Below are 20,749 nucleotides of genomic sequence, written 5' to 3'. Positions count from 1 at the left end.
AAGCCTAGTCACTCAAGTAGTCACCGACTGCGCCCAAACGGCAGGGCAAGCCAAGCCAAACCGCTTCATGTTAAAAGGCTGCACGTGACTGCATCGGCTGCATTTGTCATTTGTCATGCAAGTTCCGTGCTTCTTGTGTTTGTTCACTTATGTCTTAAATAGCAACATGTTCCCGGAAACTTCTTCAATCAATTTCAAGCAGCACCAACTTTGGAGATCCACAATGTATGCACCGATGAGGCCCATATTAAGTGAAGGTACTGTCGGGCATTGACTATTGTGAAGAAGCCCGTGATCATTCAGCTATTGCAGCTCAATTGACTTCTGTTATGTTGCTAGGGGATGAAGATTTTGTCAATGAACTGACTGTACTTTCGTCTACCTGTAGCAGCAGTATGACAGTGGTCAGAATTCAGACTGCAGGTCGTAGGATTGTGTATGCAAGCAGGTACTGCTGCGTGCAAACATTGCTGCATGCACATCTCAGGCAAGCATATGTGCACGCAGCAACACGATGACAATCTTTCGAAAATACCACTTTCAGTTTCGTAGAACCGGACACTTCAGCGGGTGAAAGCAATCCTGGCACTGTGGTGCTAGCATGCTTGGCACTGTGCAAAGAATGCTGTCAATTCATCGACGCCTATGCGCATGATGCTAGTCATGCGAAACCTTGCAAAAAAGAAGGAATTCCCAAAAGTAATAATCTGAGAATGCAGCTTCATTCTCAAACTCATTCCTTGCCGAATCTAATACATCGGACTTTTAGGCAGTCCCCACGAAAAGCCATCACTAGGTGCTTTAAGAAGGCGTCACTCGCTTGTGGGGACCTCTGTGATCAGTGTGTGCGAGTCGAATGTTATGCGCTGGGTAATGGGAACGATAATGTTCCTTCTTGCATTTGCTCTACACCATCGTCAGTGTTCACCTTGCATCAGGTATTGAGAGAGGCATTGTGTGGTATCCGCAGTAGCGAAGAAAAAAAAAAGCACAAGTTGTGCAGAGGAAGTTTGTGCGTTTTGATAACATCTATAGTGTAACCAAAGAAATGCGAGAAAATAAAAGTATGAAATCTTTGATTGACCTGCATGACTTTGGCTGCATGACTTTGTGCCCGTGGCTAACGGGGCAGCCCACTTTATAAATGTCTCCTACAGAACAGTTGGCTATCTTGCACTGCTTGGGTGCATGACTGTTGAGCCTAGTATATAAGCAAAAAAAAATAAATAAATAAAAAAACTAGTTATACATGCTATATCGTTCTAAATGAGCTGGGGGCACGCTTTTAAGCAGCAAGTTACAGGAAAAAGGAAATGAAGTTGTGTCATAGTTGCGTAACTATGGTAACTGCTCTTACAAAACCAAATAACTATGCTAAATTCAGTGCTGTGCTACAGATGTATTAACATATCAGGATGCAGATTGAAGTACTTGAATATGGTACTTTCTTTTTTTCTTTTTCAGGCAAATGATGACCTGGATCTGTTCGTGAGAGACCATGACAACTGGGGTAAAGGAATCATCAAGAAATGCAGGGTGAGCGATTGTGCCATTATTGAAGTCCCGGCATTGCCCTCAAAATATAGCGGAACCCCGTTGATACTTCCCTTGCTGACATGGCTTCCCAATTTATATGCTCACTCACAATTTCAATAGTATGACGTCTTCAATGCTGAAGTGACGTAATTTCCACGAGGACTTACCTGCTTTTTCTCAAACACCCCTCGAGTCGAAGTTGTTCCGTAACTCAACTAAGTGCAACACAGTGCTGCTTTTTGGCTGAAAGAGACCCTTCGCTTTAATAAGAGCCCTGTCTGGTTTCTACGAAGATGAGTTGTTTAAACAACACACCTTCACTCCAGTGCATGTGAGCAGATACTGACACCACCTGGTTGCGACGTTATTGCTCTGGAGCTTTATTAAAGGGGCACTAAAAAGAAACAATAAAGTAGTTTAGACTGATGCAGTATGCTTTCAGAAATATATATTTGCCAACTTTGCCGTGATAGATTCATTATTAGAAGAGCTAGTAAAGGTCAAAGAGTAATATTTTCAATTTCGCGGCAATACCCCAGCTCTGGTATGCAGCAGCTGCATGGTGGAACTCTACAGCCGTCGAGTACAGCTTTATGTTGGGGAACAGTAGATAGCTGTTTTTTTTTTATATGACGACAACATGCCAACACTCGGAGCCAACAACAGTCAAATAGTTCAAGTCAACAACAGTCAAAATTCAAGAGCTCACTGAACTCGCTTAACCCATGTTAACCATTAATATCACGCTCACTGCTCTGTATTATTTCTTTGCCTTTTTCTTGCAGTGTTATACGTTGTTACTAACTTATATTGTTCCTTTTTATTGTAATCATATGCAGCTTTATGTAGCTAATATGTTTCATGACTTTTAGGCTGTGCACTTGGCTGCTGTTTTCATTTGTTATTGTTGTTAATTGTATGTACTTGATTGTATGCCACCCTTACTCAATCCCCAAGAAGGGGCCTTGTAAGGTATTTTACAAATAAATAAATAAATAAAATAAATACTGCTTCGTTTGAAAGACCGCACGGCATACATATAAACCCCCACTTATATTCGCACCTTGCAAGCTTGCCTGTGTGGCGAAGCGGTAGCTTATCCGACTCACAAATGCGACTCCCAACCCGATGGACCCAGTTCGAATCCTATAATGTGAACATCTTTTCTTTAAAGCTAAAATCATTTACTTTATAAATTTAGATGATTGTGAGCCATCACGTGACTGTGGTGTGGGTTTCTCGACACAGTGTGGATGCCACCGCCTTCTCCGCTGAATGGGAGCATTAACGCTATCGCTATAAAATTTCTCGGAGTGTGGTTCCCAGAAGATTTGGCCTGGAACATGCGCATCGACAAAATTACTATGGAACTAAGCAGACCTGTTGGTTGCTTATACAGACTGAGTACTTTGGTCCCTCCATTTAAGTTCATTGTACTATGCACTTTTCTTTTCCTAACCCTTTGAGGATTGAATTATATTGAAAAAAAACTTTCCCAGGTGGTCAAATTACTTTATTGTGGATCTTGAATGTACAAAATGTATAAAGTCAGGAATAAATAGCAAAAAGAAATTAGGAACAGTATTTTGGGGTCGGCATCACTCAGAACTGCAAAATGTTCAATAGTGTTTCAGAGTGTGGTTCTCCTTGAAACACGATTCTACGCACAGTGCCTTATCACAGTCTGCACACCTAAAATGTGTGTCTGTTCTCCTTTTGGAGCGACGAGTTGTGTTGGCGCACACATGACATCTTCTCTGCGTGAGGCTGCGTTAGGCAGAGGTCCGAGGCACCCTCTCGTGCAAGCACGTTGCCGCAGAGAGCGAGAATACTTCGTGAGTGGTGGTGATAAACAAGCTAAGAGCAGCGCCAATCAAGATAGAAATCAACTTCTGCCACCCCTGCAAGGGAGTGCTGACAGAGAAAAATGATGTTCGCGCGCCTCCATTGCAATCACGCAGCGAAACCGAAACCGCAAAAGAGGTGTTGCCGCAATCTGCGCGACGCGCTGAAGCTAGATTTCTGCTTATCTCCCCAAGAAGGTAGCACAAATTTCAAACACTTCTTATAAGTCATAAGAGGTGGCAGCACCTCCCAGTGAGCACGCATCGTCATTATAGCACGAAATTTCAAACGGAGGGTCGAAACCGTACCCGTACGGCGAAGACCTTGCGGGACAGAAAACCGCCGCCGTACATGTACGGCAAAAACCTTCAAAGGGTTAATTAGCCTATTGCATGTTAACTTGGGGCACTGCTTCGTAAGAAAGGATTATAATAAACTGATAGTACTCAAGAAAAGAGTCTTATGGGCATTCGAAGGATATTATAGCTTTGCACAAAACTTTGGAAACAAACCATTTCGATAGAACATTCTATGTTAAAGGCAAACCAGGTATATTACTACAAGTTGATGCAATGCATTAAACAAAACAAATCACAGTATGTCCTTCACCCTTTCGCTGTCGGACCTTTCTGGCCGTGACGCACCCCTAGTGTCAGCTTGGTTTCAGGGAACAAGCATAACAGGGAATGAACATAGCAATTTATTTTTGATTATGATTGGTATACAAATAACATAGTCAATGCAATATGCACATTTCAGTGTTCTGCAGCTGCTGTTAGTAAACATTATCATCATCATCAGCTTGACTATAACATTCGTTTGACATCCGAATCTGACGATGCGGAACTCACCTCTTCCTCACATGAGACGCTGTACGAATTCGAATCTGAGCTCGGCTCGTATTCTGAATCAGAAGAGCCACCGCTCCAATGAGCAGACGAAGGTCCCGCACGCTCAGCCATCCGAAAGTAACCGCGCGCAGGAAGGATGCGCTTTCAGTTGCCCGCACAACGGAGAGAAATGGGGCGTTGTGTGATCAAGAAGACAGAGGGAGATGGAAAAAGGCTAAAACAAAGTTCGAGGGGCTTTACGTCTACTGCTGCAAGCCGGAAGCGAGGGTGCGGCGAGAGAGCGAAAGCAGCAATCGCGTCATTGTCTCGGTCTCTTTTTGGAGAAGCAACGCGTGCCCCTGAACTTGACGTGCCGTAGCAGACACACCACCAGAAGAAGAAAACAGGAGAAATGGAATTAATTAATTATTTGATTAATACTGTTGAAAGTGGCACTGCCATCTGCTTGCTTCAGTTGCATTAGATTGTCAAGTTGTGAAATATTCTAGAATATATATTTTCTTTCTTTGTGTGTGCTTTGCTCCACTTTTGTACTGTTCAGAAGCAGTCATTCCTAAGAAAAGTTTGCCGTTGTGTCAAAATTCACGTCTGCTGCTTCAGTTTCACAAAATTTGTTGCCCATTAATTATTTACATGTCACTACTTGTTGTTGGTCTTGTTCATTCACACTTGGTTAGGGTGTGAACGATTCAGAACAATTCGAAGGAATCACAAGATGCGCTTTCTTGATGTTATTTCCTGTACTCTCATTCATTCACATTGTTTCATGTCTTTTGCTCCATAACTAATTGAATGTGTACCGTTTTTACTCGATTCTAACGCACCATCGATTGTAACGCACACCCATTTTCCGTGACTAAAAAAAGGGAAAAAAAAAGTGCCTTCGATTTTAATGTGCACCTGTTTACTGTGCACCTCGTTCTTTCATACAGGAATACAACTTTCTCTCATTTGAAAAAACAGATTCACTCGCAGTGCACTAAAGTTGCGATAAATAAAAAAAGTTGCAGTTTCGCTGAAAGGCAAAGCATCGATTACGATAGCAAGTTAGTGGACAGCTATATGAAAAGAAAGGATAGCAGTTTTATCGGCTGTATAAACTTTTAAACATTTGCTTACTAACTAAATTAACAAGCACGGTGTCACGTGCGCACAAGCAAGCATAAACACATCTCTTGCAATAACCGCGGAAACTCTTTGTCAGAACGCTGGAGTGAGGAAGTGCGGTAGCAGGAGCCAGGGAATTGACTTTTGTGCGGCCTCTCGCTTCAATGCGAACTAAGCTACAAGAACACAGCGCGGTGCGCCTAGATACGTAGACTGTTGTCTCCATCGCAGGTCGTTTTCAAGATCGGGGCTGCGCGGTCGCGCAGTACGTAGCAGCCACCGAAGTAGAAAGCTTCTCCTGCTTGCGTCAGTTCCACACCCAAGTTTCAGGAACTCTGAACGCCCGTGATGCAGCCTGATTTCCGTCTGTCTCCGCACACGGGATCACTTTCCTTTCCATTGCGGCATTGTGATGAACTCGGCATGTCTTTGCAGTCAGCACTTCCATGCTGATGGAGCAAATGCGGAAAACGGGAAGAGCAAGAAAACAGACGGTGCACTAATTTAAGCACACATACTACAGCAGATGGAGAAAGCTACGGTAGCAAGGCTTGAAGTGCATGCGAGGCGGCCATATTGAAATGTCGATGGTGATATGGTAATGCAGATTTAGGGTCGTATTCGATTCTAGTGCAGGCTATTTTTGGAACTGTTTTATCGAAAAAAAAGTGCATGTTAGATTCGAGTGAATACAGTGCTTCTGTTATGTCATAGAGTGATAAATTTAATGTTAATAGAAGGGTTAGTCTAGCTTTACAGGCTTTGAATGCTAGTCCAGATTCTATTTCGTTTTTTTTTATCCCAGCAAAAGACACTGCATATTTTGTTCACAACCAGGCTGCAGCAGACAGCGTTGTGAGAAGGGAATTATTTTTAAGAACGCCTTCCTTGGGCCTGTTTCATATTTTTTTTTTGGGGGGGGGGGGGAGGTATCTGGAGACCTTGCTGTCTCTATAATGTTGTGGCTATAAGTGTGCATATAAATGAGGTTCACAGAGCGACATTTGGTTGTACATTTGTTGGCTGATTGCAACAAGGTTGAGAGGTGAGGTACTTGGTTAAAATTCATCTTGAGGAAAATGGAAGCACTACTAGAGCACACGACACAAAGTACTGCTAAGAGGCAATTATTTGCTCCCTGTACATCTTAGTGCTTTTTGTCAATAAATGGGAAGCACCTGGTATAATTTGCTTCAGTTAATCATGATTTGGTAACTATTTAGCAATCTATGACTATTTACAATGCAGAGATTAAGGATGCTGCATGTTGCCATGTTCCTTCCTTGCGTGTGATGTTGAGGCACCAACGAACCATAACTGTTTGCAACCTCTCCGCATTGGACACCTGCTGTTTAATTTGACATGTTTGACTGCTAAAGGAATGGCTGTAATGCTAAAGACTGCCACAGAGATATCTCTTGTTAACTTACCTCTCTAAACTTGAATGATGATACTTTGAGCTTGATAAAGAAAGATGCCTTAGCTCATATCTTTTATTTTGAGCATTTGTTCTCCTCTTCCAGGCAACTCAGAGGACACCAATTTCTGCTCTGCAGCTGTCAAACTATAGTAGCTTTTCTCCATGTTTTTCAAAGCATGTGTGTGTGTGTTTTGGTTGATGTCACTTCCTTGAGGCTGGAACCTCCTGAACCTCATAGGTCTTTTTTTTCTTAATATTTGCTTAGGTGTCACCAGATGCATTCATCCAGATGGCTTTGCAACTTGCATACTACAAAGAGAACAAAAAGTTTGTCCAGACCTATGAAGCCAGCATGACGCGGCTCTATCTCAATGGTCGAACCGAGACTGTGCGATCATGCACTCTTGAGGCAACAGAGTTTGTCAAGTGAGTCCATCTCTACTTGATCCTGTGCTAGGGTGTGCAGTTAAAGTCATGCACCACGATAGCTGGGAGAAATGTCAACATTAAAAAAAAGGCCTTGTTGATTAATTGCTAGTGCAAGGACAACTACTTACAGTTGTGTAATGAGTCGATAAATGCTGTTTTGGGGGTTTTGTTTGGACCTTGGCATGCTGTGAGGAAAGTGACTGTTGAGCCATCTGTGTCCTTTCTGCCTTGAGCTATTGTGTGCATCATTCATTTCTGGAACAGGCACAGCTCGATACCACTGCTGCATTCACATCCATGTCCATTTGTTGTTGGTTATGTTACTGGTTAATATATTTCAAAATTTTACAATTTTGTATCAGTGATGCATATTGATGTATACAGTTGCTGAGCACTAATTCAATTAGGACACCGATAATCCGAAAATCTTCAATTCAGACATGCCAAATGGAATAGTCTGGTTTAACCGGTGTGCCGCCAAATACCTCTGATTTGGTGAGGGTTTGAAGCCATTGTATGCTTGCCCACTAAAGGGCGACTATGGGTTATCCAGTTTGCTGCATTAATGAGGGCCGTAATAATGAGGTTTGATTGTGCATGCAATTAGTTGAGTGCACCAAATTATCTTTGTTCGAAGTGTGTTTCGGTAGCCTGTGTACTTTGTAGAGAAAACTCTTGAGAACTTACCCAAGGTACTCCTTTTGCCCCTTGACAAAACTTGCACCAGTGAGCCTCGCTATATTTCCACTAATTGTACACACAACTCTGTGCAATGCATGGCAGGCCCTACATCAAAAGTGGTGGCAGCACCGCTTTGCGTTGCCACATATTGCAGTGTACTGTTGAGTAGGGTGTGGTGTTCTTAACACTTCATGGTCTGAATTTTTTGATGAAGTAAAAATTCTGTGTTATGTGCACCTGAATGGCAAAAGTCACGGAAAAGTAAAAAAAAAAAATTACAGCTAGAGTTCTTGCCAATTAACAGAACGCTTTTTTTGTGAACTGCCAAAAACTCCCTGTGTTGTAAGCAGCATGGGGTTCTTCTGACTTCGTAATTTGCAAACATAAATATGTGAAATGGGGCCACAGATTATTCGGAGATCATTTTTGTGCCACTCGACGCAGGGGTTATGCAATACGCAGCAGGTTCCAAAAATAGAGTGCGAACGTTCGAATGCAAGTCGACCCCCCCATATCGCGTGGTAGGGGAAAGAAAGAAAGAAAAAAGAAGAGAGCATACCTGAGGGCGCATTCGATAACGAAAATTTATTAGTAGCTGACTTAGTCAGTGGACTGCTGGTCTTCACTAGTGCTGCCATCGTCATCGTTGCTGCGGTCCCACAGCGTGTCATGGTCCAGCGAAATTTCACATCTGGCAAACGACTGCACCACGACATCTTGTGGAACAGCAGCCCACGCCGAATGCACCCAACCACACGCAGCCGAAAGGGAGGCTCTTTTGACATGTCTGGTTGGCGTAATTTCGTGGTCTTCTGCCGCCAGCCACTCGTTGTACTCACAGCGGAGCAGGTCCTTAAAATTTTAAAATTAAGGCGAAGGTCCGAGCTTGTTTCACGACCATGTCGCACTTCACTGGCAGGGACCGATCACACATTTCAGCGACGTACGCCGAAAGCTGAGCTTTCAGTTCCAGAAAGCGTCCAGACTTCGGCACATGGGAAATTTCTCACTTGCCGTCACAGGTGAAAATTCTGCTTCGCTGCAGTCGCCATTCTTGCACCACCCGTTCTGAAACATCGAAATTGCGGCCCGCTGCACAGTGATTTGTTTCTTCGGCGTAAAGGATGGCAGCCCTCTTGAACGCTGCTGTGAACGAGTGCCGAATGATTATTGGGCCTGGAGCACTCATGACGACTGGGGAAGCATAGAAGTAGCACGTAGTCGGCAGTCAAGTGGAATGCGTCAAACCAATGCCAATGCCCTTCACACAGAAAGATAAACCCACAAGCGGTGTCTGCTCTTCCACGAACTACCGATACTCCCCGCAAGCGCCGCCATTTTGAGGGTGCCGCCGCAAATGGGAACAGCCGCGCTTCCATCAACTATCGACCCCCCCCCCTCCCCATGAGTGTTGCATGCACTGTAAAACTCTAAAAATGTTGCAAAACCCTTCCGAAAAGCGAACAAACATGCGGGATAGCGAAAAGTTATGGGTAGGGCCATAGAGCGAACATAAACTTGTAACTGCGTTGTAGCTTCCATTGGTCTCGCTTTTTTGGCGGGGCCATGTTTTGGTTTCGATTGTAAGTCGACCCCCTAATTTCAGACTTTCAAATTTGAAAAAAGTGGTCGACTTACAATCGTGTAAATACGGTAACCTCAGTGTAACATGGCACATGGACACTTGTGAAACTTCAGGAAAAGCTATATTTATCTGCAGCACTAAGTTGCCAAATTCTATAATTGGCATTGCTGACACTTACATTTCTAAAATTAATTTTGTAATTTTTCTCAATTTCAGATATCTTCTGCAAAAGATTGATTCGTACAGGAATCATTGTAACATATAGAGTTAAAAGAGCACTGAAGATAGCTAATACGTTTATATAGGTTGGTACAGTAACACTTCTGTAATTGGAGATACATCAGTCTCACAGTTTTAACAGATGACTAGCATGTCAGAAACAGCACAGTAATACAATAAAACCTCATTAATTCGAAGTCACCGGGACCACAAAAAATCCTCAAATTAAGCAGGTTTTTGAATTAACCGAACACAAAAAATGCAACCCAGGCAAAAAATTTCACTGCAGGAATGTGCTACCTTGATTTGGCGATCTTTGGATTACTTAAACCAATCAGAGATGCGGGTTTGCTGCATCCTGTAGCATCAGCATCGACGGTGCTTTCCTTCGAGAAGCCAGCATGTTCAAAACACTGCATGATCAAAGTGGGTTGGTTCCACTTGCTTCCATGCATACACAATAAGACATGTGGCCCCGAGAAGGTAGATGGAGTACTCCTTGCCATTTTCGTATCAAAGGAGCATGTGCTTGAGCAGGTGGTGGTGGTAAATCTTCCTTGTGTGGTGAATGATGCCTTGGTCCATTGGCTGCGAGATCGACGTGGTGTTCGGAGCAAGAAATACCATCCTGATAGCTTTCAGGTGTGGGATCTCACCATGCGTCGGGCAATTATCAACAACAAAGAGTACATTCCTGCCTGTGGCCGTGAACTTGTGGTTAAGCTGCTGAACGTAATCTTCAGATATTGCGCCTTTGACCCAGGCTTTCTTGTTGTGCCGGTAGATAAGCTCATCGCTTGGCCGTGCATTTTTAAAGCAGCAAGGCTTCCCACTCTTTCCAACTATGAGTAGTGGCAGCTTGTGTTTACCGCACATGTTCACGCCGAACAGAACGGTAATTTTTTCCTTGCCCTGCTTTTGATCCTTGACCGTGGTGTCCTTTGCTGCAAACATTTTTTGTTGGCAGCATCATGTAAAAAAGGCCTGACTCGTCAAGGTTGTACACGTCGTCTGCACCGTGCTTGCTAAGCAACGAAGCCAACATGCGTTTCCTCCAGTCGTTGATGACGCTCTCGTTTGCGCTGCCACTCTCGCCACAGACGGCTACGAAGGTCAAATTATTGCGCTCTTTAAAACGGCTGAACCATCCATTGCTACACTTCAACTCTTCATCCCCAAGTTGTAGAGCCAAGTTGTTGAAGTTGTTGGCCTTCTCCTGCAGTATCATTTCATTGGCGGGAAGGTGGGCTCCGTCTGCTTTCTGCAGCTAGCGAAATCGAAGTAAAGCTGATTCCACATCTTGGTACGTGGGAGCCCGTACTCGCGACCTCTTCGAAGAATTTGTCTTGCTGTAGGCCACCAGTACCTTCGGCTTGTTCTTCAATATTGTAGATAACGTCGAGAGGGGCACGCTGTGACTTTCAGCCAACTCGGTCATGGAACACACATTCTTGCGCGCTTCTTTGATCAAGCATAACTTCTGCTGCAGTGTTGAAATCTTATACTTTGGCATCTTCGTTCACTGGCGCTTCTGTACAGTTCAGAAAAAAAAAAAAACACCATGCTAGCTGCAACACCCTAACCACCGCGCACAAAGAAATGGCGTGGAGAGAGAATGGGCGAATGGCAGCCAGTGGCAGCGGCACGGAACATGCGCTGACGCTGCGACCGCTGCAACTGCGAGGAGCGTTTGGAGTGGGGGACGAGAGCACGTGACAAAAACCAGTATGCCCGCTGCATTGCAGTGAGGCACATCTCCTCTGCAGGTGCGCGTTTCGGCGGTGCGTGGGGCGTACCGTGGACTGATTTTTGTGCTAGCAGTACTGCAGGTCGGGCGCTTCGTCTATAAATAATCAATTGCTATGTGGCATTGCCTCGTGGCTCAGAATGGCCGTCATTTCGTCGGGTTTGCGGTGAAATGGGGATCGGGAATTGTTGTGTAGCACCCCAAATCTTTGTATTAATCTGGTTGGCCTAGGCCACCGGTTTGAATTATATGGGATTTCGAATTAACCGAGTTCGAATTAAAGAGATCTTACTGTAAATGACAAGGTCCACCTCTCTCGTTCTTGCACCGGTTTCTCATGACATCTTAAGTTTTGACAACATTTACTGGTAGGGCCTTGACGAAGGCAAATCCCCTTCTCAATATGTTGGCTCCAGGCTGAGGCTGTTGATTACCTCAAGTCTCCACTTTCTTGTCTTGTCTGGATTACTAGCCAGAAGCTAGTCGCTTATTTTCTGATAATAAATTGTACTGAACTTAGAGAAGAAAAAAAAAAAAATTGAACCTGGAAAGTTTGTCGACTTTTCACACATAAAAAGAAACATCAAATGTACAAGGCAAGAAGAGGAACCGAGGACCTCGAATTTTCACTAGTCACGACCATGTAAAGATATCATGAACTACATAAAATATCATGAGCAAAACGAGAACAAAGTAAAAGCGGGAACCAACGTTTCGACAAGTGGACTTGTCTTTTTCAAGACGAGTGCTTATGTCGCCTTGAAAAAGACAAGTCCACTTGTCATAATGTTGGCTCCCGCTTTTACTTTGTTCTCGCTTTGCTCATCGTCTTGAATTTCCATCTCCGACCGTCCCTGTGTTTTCCATGAATTGTCATGTAGTTTGCGACATCACTATGACATCAGCGCTGCCATTTAGGCATGGAAATTCAGAAAGAAGCAGCTTGGCTTTCTTTCTTTTTTTGTTTGCTATGAACTGGTATTTCCCTGCCAGAGAAATGCACTTAAAAAAAATGTAATCTGCCACTTAAATTTTAGTCCTTTGTTTGTTCTTTTGTTGCGATTGCTTCCTTTAAGGTTTCTTTTCTCTTATCCTTGCCAGGGCGATGGTGGAAAACAGTGTGAGCACAGAGGAGAAAATTCGGCTTCTTAAACGTGCAAGTGCCAAGCATCAGAGGCTCTACAGGGACGCAATGAGCGGCAAGGGTGTTGACAGGCACCTTTTTGCTCTCTATGTGGCCTGCAAGGGTCTGAAATATGTGAGTTCCATGGCATAACCAGCACAACCTGTCTGCTTTTGGTACACAAGTCTGACGAGCAGATTTGATGTCACTTTAAGTTAGTGAAGTTTGCCATTACCGTCATTTGCAGGCTGTCACATGGAAGTGTTTAGCAACTCTCGCTGTAAGAAGCACTCATCAACAAGTGTGCTTGTGAAACCCACTTTGCTGCATTGAAGTATGTAGCCTTGATAGCAGTGCTTAAAAAAATAAGTAAAATAATATTCACTGCTTTGTCAGCACCTATTATGAAACCACTTTCTTTTAAATATTTGTTATAAGCATTTCTATGCCATTTGCAAAGGACATCACTGATGCTTTACCATTCTTAGCACTTCACTTCCAAACTCGCAGTGCATTGCTTTGATGTTAGGTGCAATGCCATCTTCAGGGTGTCCACCATCTGAAAAAACTCGGGGAATTTACGCTTCTATCAGGGAAGATGAGCAATAATTTTGTTGTAAGAGAATGAAAGTCGCGGTAATGCTGGCTCGAGTAACAGAGGAATCGTAAAGAATCCTTTTAATGCCATGTTGTCCGCTGGAGGAGTTTCCAGTGTACCGTCAATGACCGACTTTCCGGACACCCAATAATTTGGACGGCCTCGCGGCATCACCACGTCCCCCATAAAGTCAATGTATAAGAACGTCTGAAATTTCGTATGTGAGAACCATTTGCCATCCGATTTTCTGGACTTTTTGCTGTGACCACTGTTCTGAAACTGCATTTATCAAAGCCACCACCATCGCTATCATTTTGATTATCTTGCCGCTTCATATTCATGAAAGCTACATAGTTATGGTTGTCATCTCTAGAAGGATAATGTAGACCGAATGTAACCCAAACTATGGTGTGCAAAGAGTTAGCTTCATTCACAAAGTAGAGAAGGAGGGGAACTTCAGTGATAATGTAAAGTCAAGCAGCATGATTAAACTCTATGTACCAGTTCAATGTGTCAGTTTACTAATTGAAAATTGCTGGGCTAGGTTGCTAAGTTCTTTTAGCCCATAGAAATATGTATTAATTTATCTCTTGCCATCCTCTTTAGTTGAATTTCACTTAAGTTCGTTGTTTTATCTCAGGATGAACCTGTTGTCTTACGTACTTTTCATACAGGAAAGTGAATTTTTAACCAACGTGCTTCTGCGTCCCTGGACGTTATCTACAAGCCAGACGCCGCATACACAGCTGGATTACTCGCCAGATGCGGACCTGGAGGTGTTCAGGAACAAGGCAAGTCTTTCTTGTATACCACAGGGAAAGTATTTAAAAGCATGGGATAAAATGATGTTCGTTTTGAGTAGACCTTGGTAGACATGGAAAAAATTGCGTATCCCTTGTGCCGAGGCAAAGGTAATGAATGATGCATGTATTGCAGTGGTGTCTAGTAAAGCTGTTTCATTGCAATGCAGCAGTGCTTCCCAAATTCTGCAATGCTGGGACCCTGCAGAAATACACAATTAAAGCAATGCAACACTGCCCCCTCTGTATTTTATTTAATGCTTACTATAGTTGCCGCAAAGTTAGTAGGGCTGAGAATAGTGGGTATAAGATGTCTTCTCATGACATCGTATCTTTCCTAACAGCTTGTTTATTTTAGAGCAGAATCATGAAAACCCAGAATAGAGTTTAGACAATGTAACTTGCATTTACTTGTTGTAAATTGTAACCGCAATTTTGGATTGCTTCATTGCAATAATAACTTCCTTCCATGGCTGCCATGAGATTTACGAGCACCATGATGAGCCCCAGGTGGTCAAAATTAATCCGGAGCCCTCCACTGCGGCATCTCTAATAGCCCCAGTGCAGCTTCGGGATGCTATGTCCCACGAATTAATCATGAGCACTCTGTTGCTGGCCTACAATGCAGATTTCTCCTGGAGGTGGTTTCGGTCCAGTGTCCGACGACGGCTACGGAGTGTCCTACATCTTTCCAAACAACTCCAAGATCTTCTTTCATGTTTCGTCCAAAAAATCCTGCGCGAGCACAAACTCTGAAAGGTTTGTGAGGACGTTAGAGGAAAGCATGGACGAGATGAAGGCTTTGTTTGGGTTTTAAGGCAAAGAGGAGTATGTATCAAGGAACAAGAGGCCCAGTGTGACCAAAATAATGGAAAGCCTTTTGCGACGGTCATGACACCGTTACAGTTGTCAAAAGTGATGCTTCTTGGCACACTTGCAAGAGGGCTCCCCTTTACATCTAAGTGCTTGACTTGCTTGCAAAGTTTGCAAGCCTTCTACACTATTCAGCATTTTTATGAATGACATAATGTTCAAGGTGTAGTGTACGCTCTTCTCCATGTACCGGCAGATTAATTATGCTGACAAATTTTACTTGGGTGGTAATGGTGATGGTGGTAAATGGAAGGAAGATTTTAAATTTACTGAGGAACTGCACTCCTTGTTCTAATTGTAGTGGAGATGCCTGGTTGATTTCTGTATATTAAATATGACAACTACTATAACACATGGTTTGTGAGATGTTGGAGAGCTCTCAAGACATTTGAGATGGCTTCCCTTAGAAACTTGGAAGATGTGCGTATATGGCATTTGGTCCCATGCAGTGCCTCTGTGCTCTTTCAAAGACAATGTTTAGGTAATGTGACCTTGGATTTTGCATTTTCTATCCTTCATGTTCCTGGTAGGGCTAGAATACAAATACTTAATGATGGTGTTTTTGTTAAGTCAAGCCACTTGGCAGTGCAATGAGTAGAAGATGAAATCGGTCATGGCTGACCTGTTAGTTAGTGGTTCTTGAAATGTCACGTAGGCAAGAAATTATTGATGCTGCACCTACGTTTGTCGCAGGTATCTACTTTTAAGTAACTTCAGAAGCATTACATTACTGTGGTTGCAACATCGCTTTGTTTTTTGCAAGCTGTAATAATCTCTCATACACAAATTATTTTAACCTAATACTTACCTATCTCAAAGGAGAATGGGAGAACAGGTTCAGCATGCCTTGTTCAAAGAAGTAGATGGAATTGGAAGCGAGGTACGTATGGTTGACAACATTCTGTGTTCTGCCAAATTTTTGCTTGGGTAGGCTTCATCAAAATTAACAGGATAAAAATTCGTTTTGTGGCATGGTGGATTTTTGCGATGTCCACATCAAGGGGCATTGTAATTTTGCAAGTTTGCTTTGTTGTTGTAGCCTGATCTTTTTCACAGTTAAAAAAAAAAAAAGGCTTTGGCTGAACATAGGCTTTGTACAAGCGAACAAAGTAGCAAGGCACTGTTTTTTGCAGTGGGCTAAATTTATTGTGCATTTTCAACTTGGAGTAAATGTTGGGCTGTGCTGGTTTTCTAGTAAAGGCTTTTAGGAGACCATGTAGCACAAACGCAAACCTTTCGGACTTTTATTGCTTTGAAAGCATTGCTCTTCCTTACTTAGAGGACTCTTGATGTACAGTGCACTACACTGCTAAAGGGAGCACAGAAGTGCACTGCTCACACTCTGTGTATATCCCAGCTATCGACTGCTGGCAGAAGCAGTTAGGCATACCACGCAGATGAGTACAGAGGAGACAGTAGCACCTACAATGAGTCGTCTGCTTGTGCAAGCTTTTCCAAAATTTCAGCTAAGAGAAATCTGCTCATGTCCTGCAATCTTATGTTCCCTTTATCAGTGGGCTACACTGCTTATGTGACAGGAGCTTTAACTCCTTCTTTTTTTTTTTTGCAGTTGAGTGCATTTGTGGTAGTGTTCACGGGTCTTGTGTGCCGAGTGAAGCCAAAGCTATTGAATGCAGAAGTATTATTACTACCTGAGTGCTGTATACCCTGCTGGACATTGGTCGTCTAATGCAAGTTCTGCACTAAGTGCGCACTTTTTTAGGAGAAAGCAAAGGGAGGGCAAATGCTGTGCCATTGGGAGGCACATGTCACAATGCAATGCAAACATCCTTGTTTTGCCACTTAATGCTGCTGGCTTTTTCTGTTGGCTAAATAGCACTTGTTTTATTTTGCCCTGTGCTAGCATTGTATTTCCTCATGTGTTGAACAGTCTTGAAGTCTATTTTTTTACGTTTTTACTGAGGACTTTCCACTTTTGGAGTTGTTTCTGTATTTTCCCTGCCTGAAATGGGCACAGTGTACCAGCCATTTTTGTATTGAGATTTTAGATGCAGTGACTGTTACCAATGAAATGTTTGCATGGGCAATTCAGTGTGTGCTCTTGTTTGTGTGTGTTTATACAGATGCATGGTTGTTTGTTGAGTCAGTGAATGTAGTTTCCCAGAGACAAGTCTTGCTCATTTTTTAGAGGCCTGCATGTGTGGGACTTCTGAAAAGCTCTCCGGCACGCGAGATGAAATACCGATCCAAAGTTGTGTCTTAGTTATCATTGCCTCCTTTTTTTTTTTCTTGTGAAATGCAGTGTGTCGATTTTAGTGGCAGTGGTTTTGAAGACAATTTTTATATACTAATGTGAATTGTGCTTTTTTTATGTCTGGTGCCTTTTGTATATATACATGAAGGCCTACTCACTGATGGTATGTGCTTAATATTAACAGTGTTTGCATGGTGACGAATGTAATAAAATCGTGGTATGTCAGTATGCTTTGTATGGCTAATCATTTCTGAATATTTCTCTTGCTGAGTGTGTGTGGTGAGCTATCACTTATCATTGCTGTACTCGTACTAATAATGCTCATCTTTTAGCGGGGTGTGACGTCGTGGCTGTGGAATTGTGGTGCAGTGCGTGAGGTTGCAGTTCTCTGTCGTGGCGGCTGCATTCTAGTGTGGCTGGAATGCAAAGGTGTTGGTGTACCCTGCTTCCTGTGTACATTATGCACAGATGGTCAAAATTAACCCGCAGCGCACTTTTACGGTGTCCCTCGTACCACTGATTGGCCAGACATACCAGCCATCTTACTCCACTTAATAATTAAACAAATACTGCTCACAAGCATTATAAACATTTTTACTATCTTTAAAAAATACTGCCAGAGCCATGATAACACAAGTGAGCAGGCGCAAAAAGAGCAGATAAAATTGCCTGGCCATGAATGCTAGTGATGTGATCAGAAAAACTACTCCACTCAGTTCAGATATGTAATAAAGCTGGTAAATTAGTGCCTTTGTGTTGTCGAGGAGGCATGTGAGGCTTTATTTTTCAGATGTTGAATGTAGATATTGAGTTGTGGGAAGATGGTAGTTCGATGTTTGACTGGAATTCTAAAGATAAAAGCATTTGACCAGTGCTCTGTTCCTTTTAGCTGTTCGTCCCTTGTCATATGCTCAGTGTTCTAATGTCAGGTGCCAAAAACAACAAATATGTGCTGGTTCTTGCTGGAATGCCAGTCTCGTAGTAGCAATGGTATGCACAGCGTTTTTTTTTTTTTTTTTGATGCCTTTGAGAAATGGGGGGGGGGGGGAGGTGACGAGCCAGTCCTGTCGAGGCAACATGATGTGCAACGCAATTTCGAACTGATGAATTGAATTGCAATAATTGACAAAATGCAAGATTTGCTAGTTTGCATGAGGGAGAAGGAGAGGGACTACTCTGAAGGCAGTGATTTAAGTGGACACTAAAGAGAAACACTGAATCGGTGTAGGCCGACACAGTGTTCTTTCAAAACCATTTTCGTTAATTCTTTCGGTAATAGGTGAATTATTAGAAAGGAAAATGAAGGTCAAAGTTAATTTTTGTTAAATTTTCACGCCGAAATATCTGGTCGGTGCGTTAGTGTGACGTCACAGATTTCAAAGCAGTTCCTTTTTTTTTTTCAGTTTTGTACTAATGTGGTTCGGTGAGCTTTCTTAAGACTTGTTAAGTTCAGTATTTAGCTCTGGTAGATTACAATATAGTAGGTATGTTCACCGATAAAAGATCTGACCCGACGCCTTCTAAATACATGTCACGGCTAGGTGGGCGGGAACTTTAGGCGATCGCCACTCGTGTTTCGTTCTTGCGCCTTTTCAGGCTTAAGATTCTTGTCACAGTAAGAGTGGTAGTTCTTTTTCTTCTTGATAGTTTAGATGTGTAGTTCGCTTTCACAGCTCAACTTATATTTCTCTTTAGTGTTAATGTTCATGCCATTTACTTATGACATTTTAAGTGAGGTACCGGTGCCGCGGTAGAGCACTTGTGTATACCAAGTTCAAACATTTGCGTTTAAACCGTGTTGCACTTTAATACTACAGCTGGGGTACCGAATATCGATGTTGTAGATAACTATGCGTTTTTTTTCCCGAAATATAATGCGGCGATCAGCCAGCAGTGGGGTGGTGGAAGTAATATTAGTCAGGCGAGGTAATTCTAAAACGCCCGTACATGATCTCACAAATACCATATTGGAGCAGCGTTTGCAGCTTCCACGACGCCGCTGGAAGCAAGTTGGCGATGAGCAGATCTAGGCGCAACTTTTCTGCGTGCTGGTTGGCGACTTGATTGATCCGAGCAATGCCTCTTAAAGCGCTAACTGCATTGAACTAGCTATCGACCTTATGTGCGAGGCGGTGTCTTATCTTTTACAATGCATGGCGACTGCCGCAGGCAAGGTTCCAGGGTTCGTTTTTTAATTTTTGTCAAGTGTAGTGTCTGACAGGGGTGGTAATCTGTGATGATGATGACTGCACAGATGCTTACGATTAATAATGTTGGTAGCTGCCCGGAAGGGTAGCTATCGGCGTTCCAGTGCTCATTGAGCGGAGGACGGAGCAGCGAGGTGCGCCTTGTCCCCCTCCCCCACCTCCTCGTCTTGTAGATGGGGGGGGGGGGGGGTCGAGTCGTACATCTGTGCAAAGTGTTATCATGGGGAAGTTTTTCTTGTTTTTTTTTAGGTGCTTCTATAATCATTAAAGCTCTCTTGTCTCTCCAAAGCAAAAGAACAGTGAAAGCTGGGAAGAAGGCATTCATGCGTTTGTCATGCGCTGTGCGCTGCCGCTGCGCACACATGTTTTAAGAGAGAAGGGGAGTCGGGACGTCCGGGCATACACCCCCCCCCCCCCCCCCTTGGATCCGCGCACGACTGCCGTGTGTGATAATGGCTGAAATATGTTTGATTTAGTGCGATGAAAGCTTGTCGTTTGGCTGTATCACGTGGGTGTCAATGCGGGAGCAGTGTCTCAATTTTCCATCACGTAAAACCAGCAATACTGTCCACAGCTCACTTGCTTGCCAAATAGTTTGACCGGCCGCATTGTGGGAAAGTTACTTTACAATTCAAGAAATGTCTTTACACTTTTGCCATCATAAATTACTCGTGGCACATTCGACTCTAGCGTTCTGGCTGTGCAGCAAAAGTCGTTAAAAGCAGCTTTGACGCTGTGTCCAGATAAGTGGTTGTAGTAGCGATAATCTAGCTTTACTGTTTATTGTAACAACAGCCTGGTTATCCTCGCACTAAAGCTTAGTTTCTGTTTTATACAGTCAAACCCCGATATAAGGAAACTCGATTTAATGGAGTTCGCGATATAACAAACTATTCTCGTTTCCCGATCTCAGTTGCCTTCAAAGCCGTGCATTTATTTTTGCGATTTAACGAAGTAGTTGTGTGACACGGTTTCGATTTGACGAAGCTTTCAGCTATTCCACGCACGTACTTGGAGCCTGCATGGCTAGTAAATCTAGCAAACAAACAAAAAGAAAAAGCTATAAACATGTCCGCCGAGGCAAAAGTTATTTCAAGCGTCTTTCTGCATGTAAAACTTGAGCGGCAAAGCCGCCGTCAAAAGCGCGCGTGCCCGGATGTGGTAGGAAAAAATACCGCTGCGCGATTTGTCGCGTTGGTAAACGACCTGCGGAGACCGCGGAGGAGGTGGTGGTGGTGGTGGTGATGAAAAATTTAATACTTGGAGCATTATGTTTGCATGCGAGTATTGGGCCGGCTCTTGGTCGCGTGAAGTCGCCGAAAGTTGGTGGGGCTCGGCTATTTCCAAAGCCCAGCGCACCAGCTGTTTCTGGATAGCTGGCTCGGAGCTGGACACCGCAACCTCCCATCGCTCTAGGTCGGTGAGTAGCTACTCGGAAGGTGGCTGGAGCTCAGAGCATTTATAAAGGATGTGGTGGAAATCTGCTCTTGGGGCTCCGCACAGAGTGCACTCT

General features: G+C 43.5%; 1 protein-coding gene across 3 annotated transcripts in view; it reads left to right on the top strand.

Moving 5' to 3' along the window:
• Positions 1–17,257, top strand: part of LOC142582729 (carnitine O-palmitoyltransferase 1, liver isoform-like) — a 137,736-nt gene extending 120,479 nt beyond the window's left edge. For all 3 annotated transcript variants that reach the window (XM_075692721.1, XM_075692719.1, XM_075692720.1), the window contains 5 exons: positions 1,465–1,536; positions 7,025–7,185; positions 12,522–12,678; positions 13,816–13,932; positions 14,570–17,257. In XM_075692721.1, coding sequence (XP_075548836.1) covers positions 1,465–1,536; positions 7,025–7,185; positions 12,522–12,678; positions 13,816–13,932; positions 14,570–14,758 — 696 coding nt within the window. In that variant the 3' untranslated portion in view covers positions 14,759–17,257. The remainder of the gene's footprint in view (positions 1–1,464; positions 1,537–7,024; positions 7,186–12,521; positions 12,679–13,815; positions 13,933–14,569) is intronic.
• Positions 17,258–20,749: the final 3,492 nt, after the last annotated feature.

The sequence above is a fragment of the Dermacentor variabilis genome, chromosome 5 (genome assembly GCF_050947875.1).
Source record: "Dermacentor variabilis isolate Ectoservices chromosome 5, ASM5094787v1, whole genome shotgun sequence".
NCBI classification, from domain to species: domain Eukaryota; kingdom Metazoa; phylum Arthropoda; class Arachnida; order Ixodida; family Ixodidae; genus Dermacentor; species Dermacentor variabilis.
The sequence above is the reverse complement of the archived record's forward strand: the minus strand, read 5'-3'. Positions and strand labels throughout refer to the sequence as shown.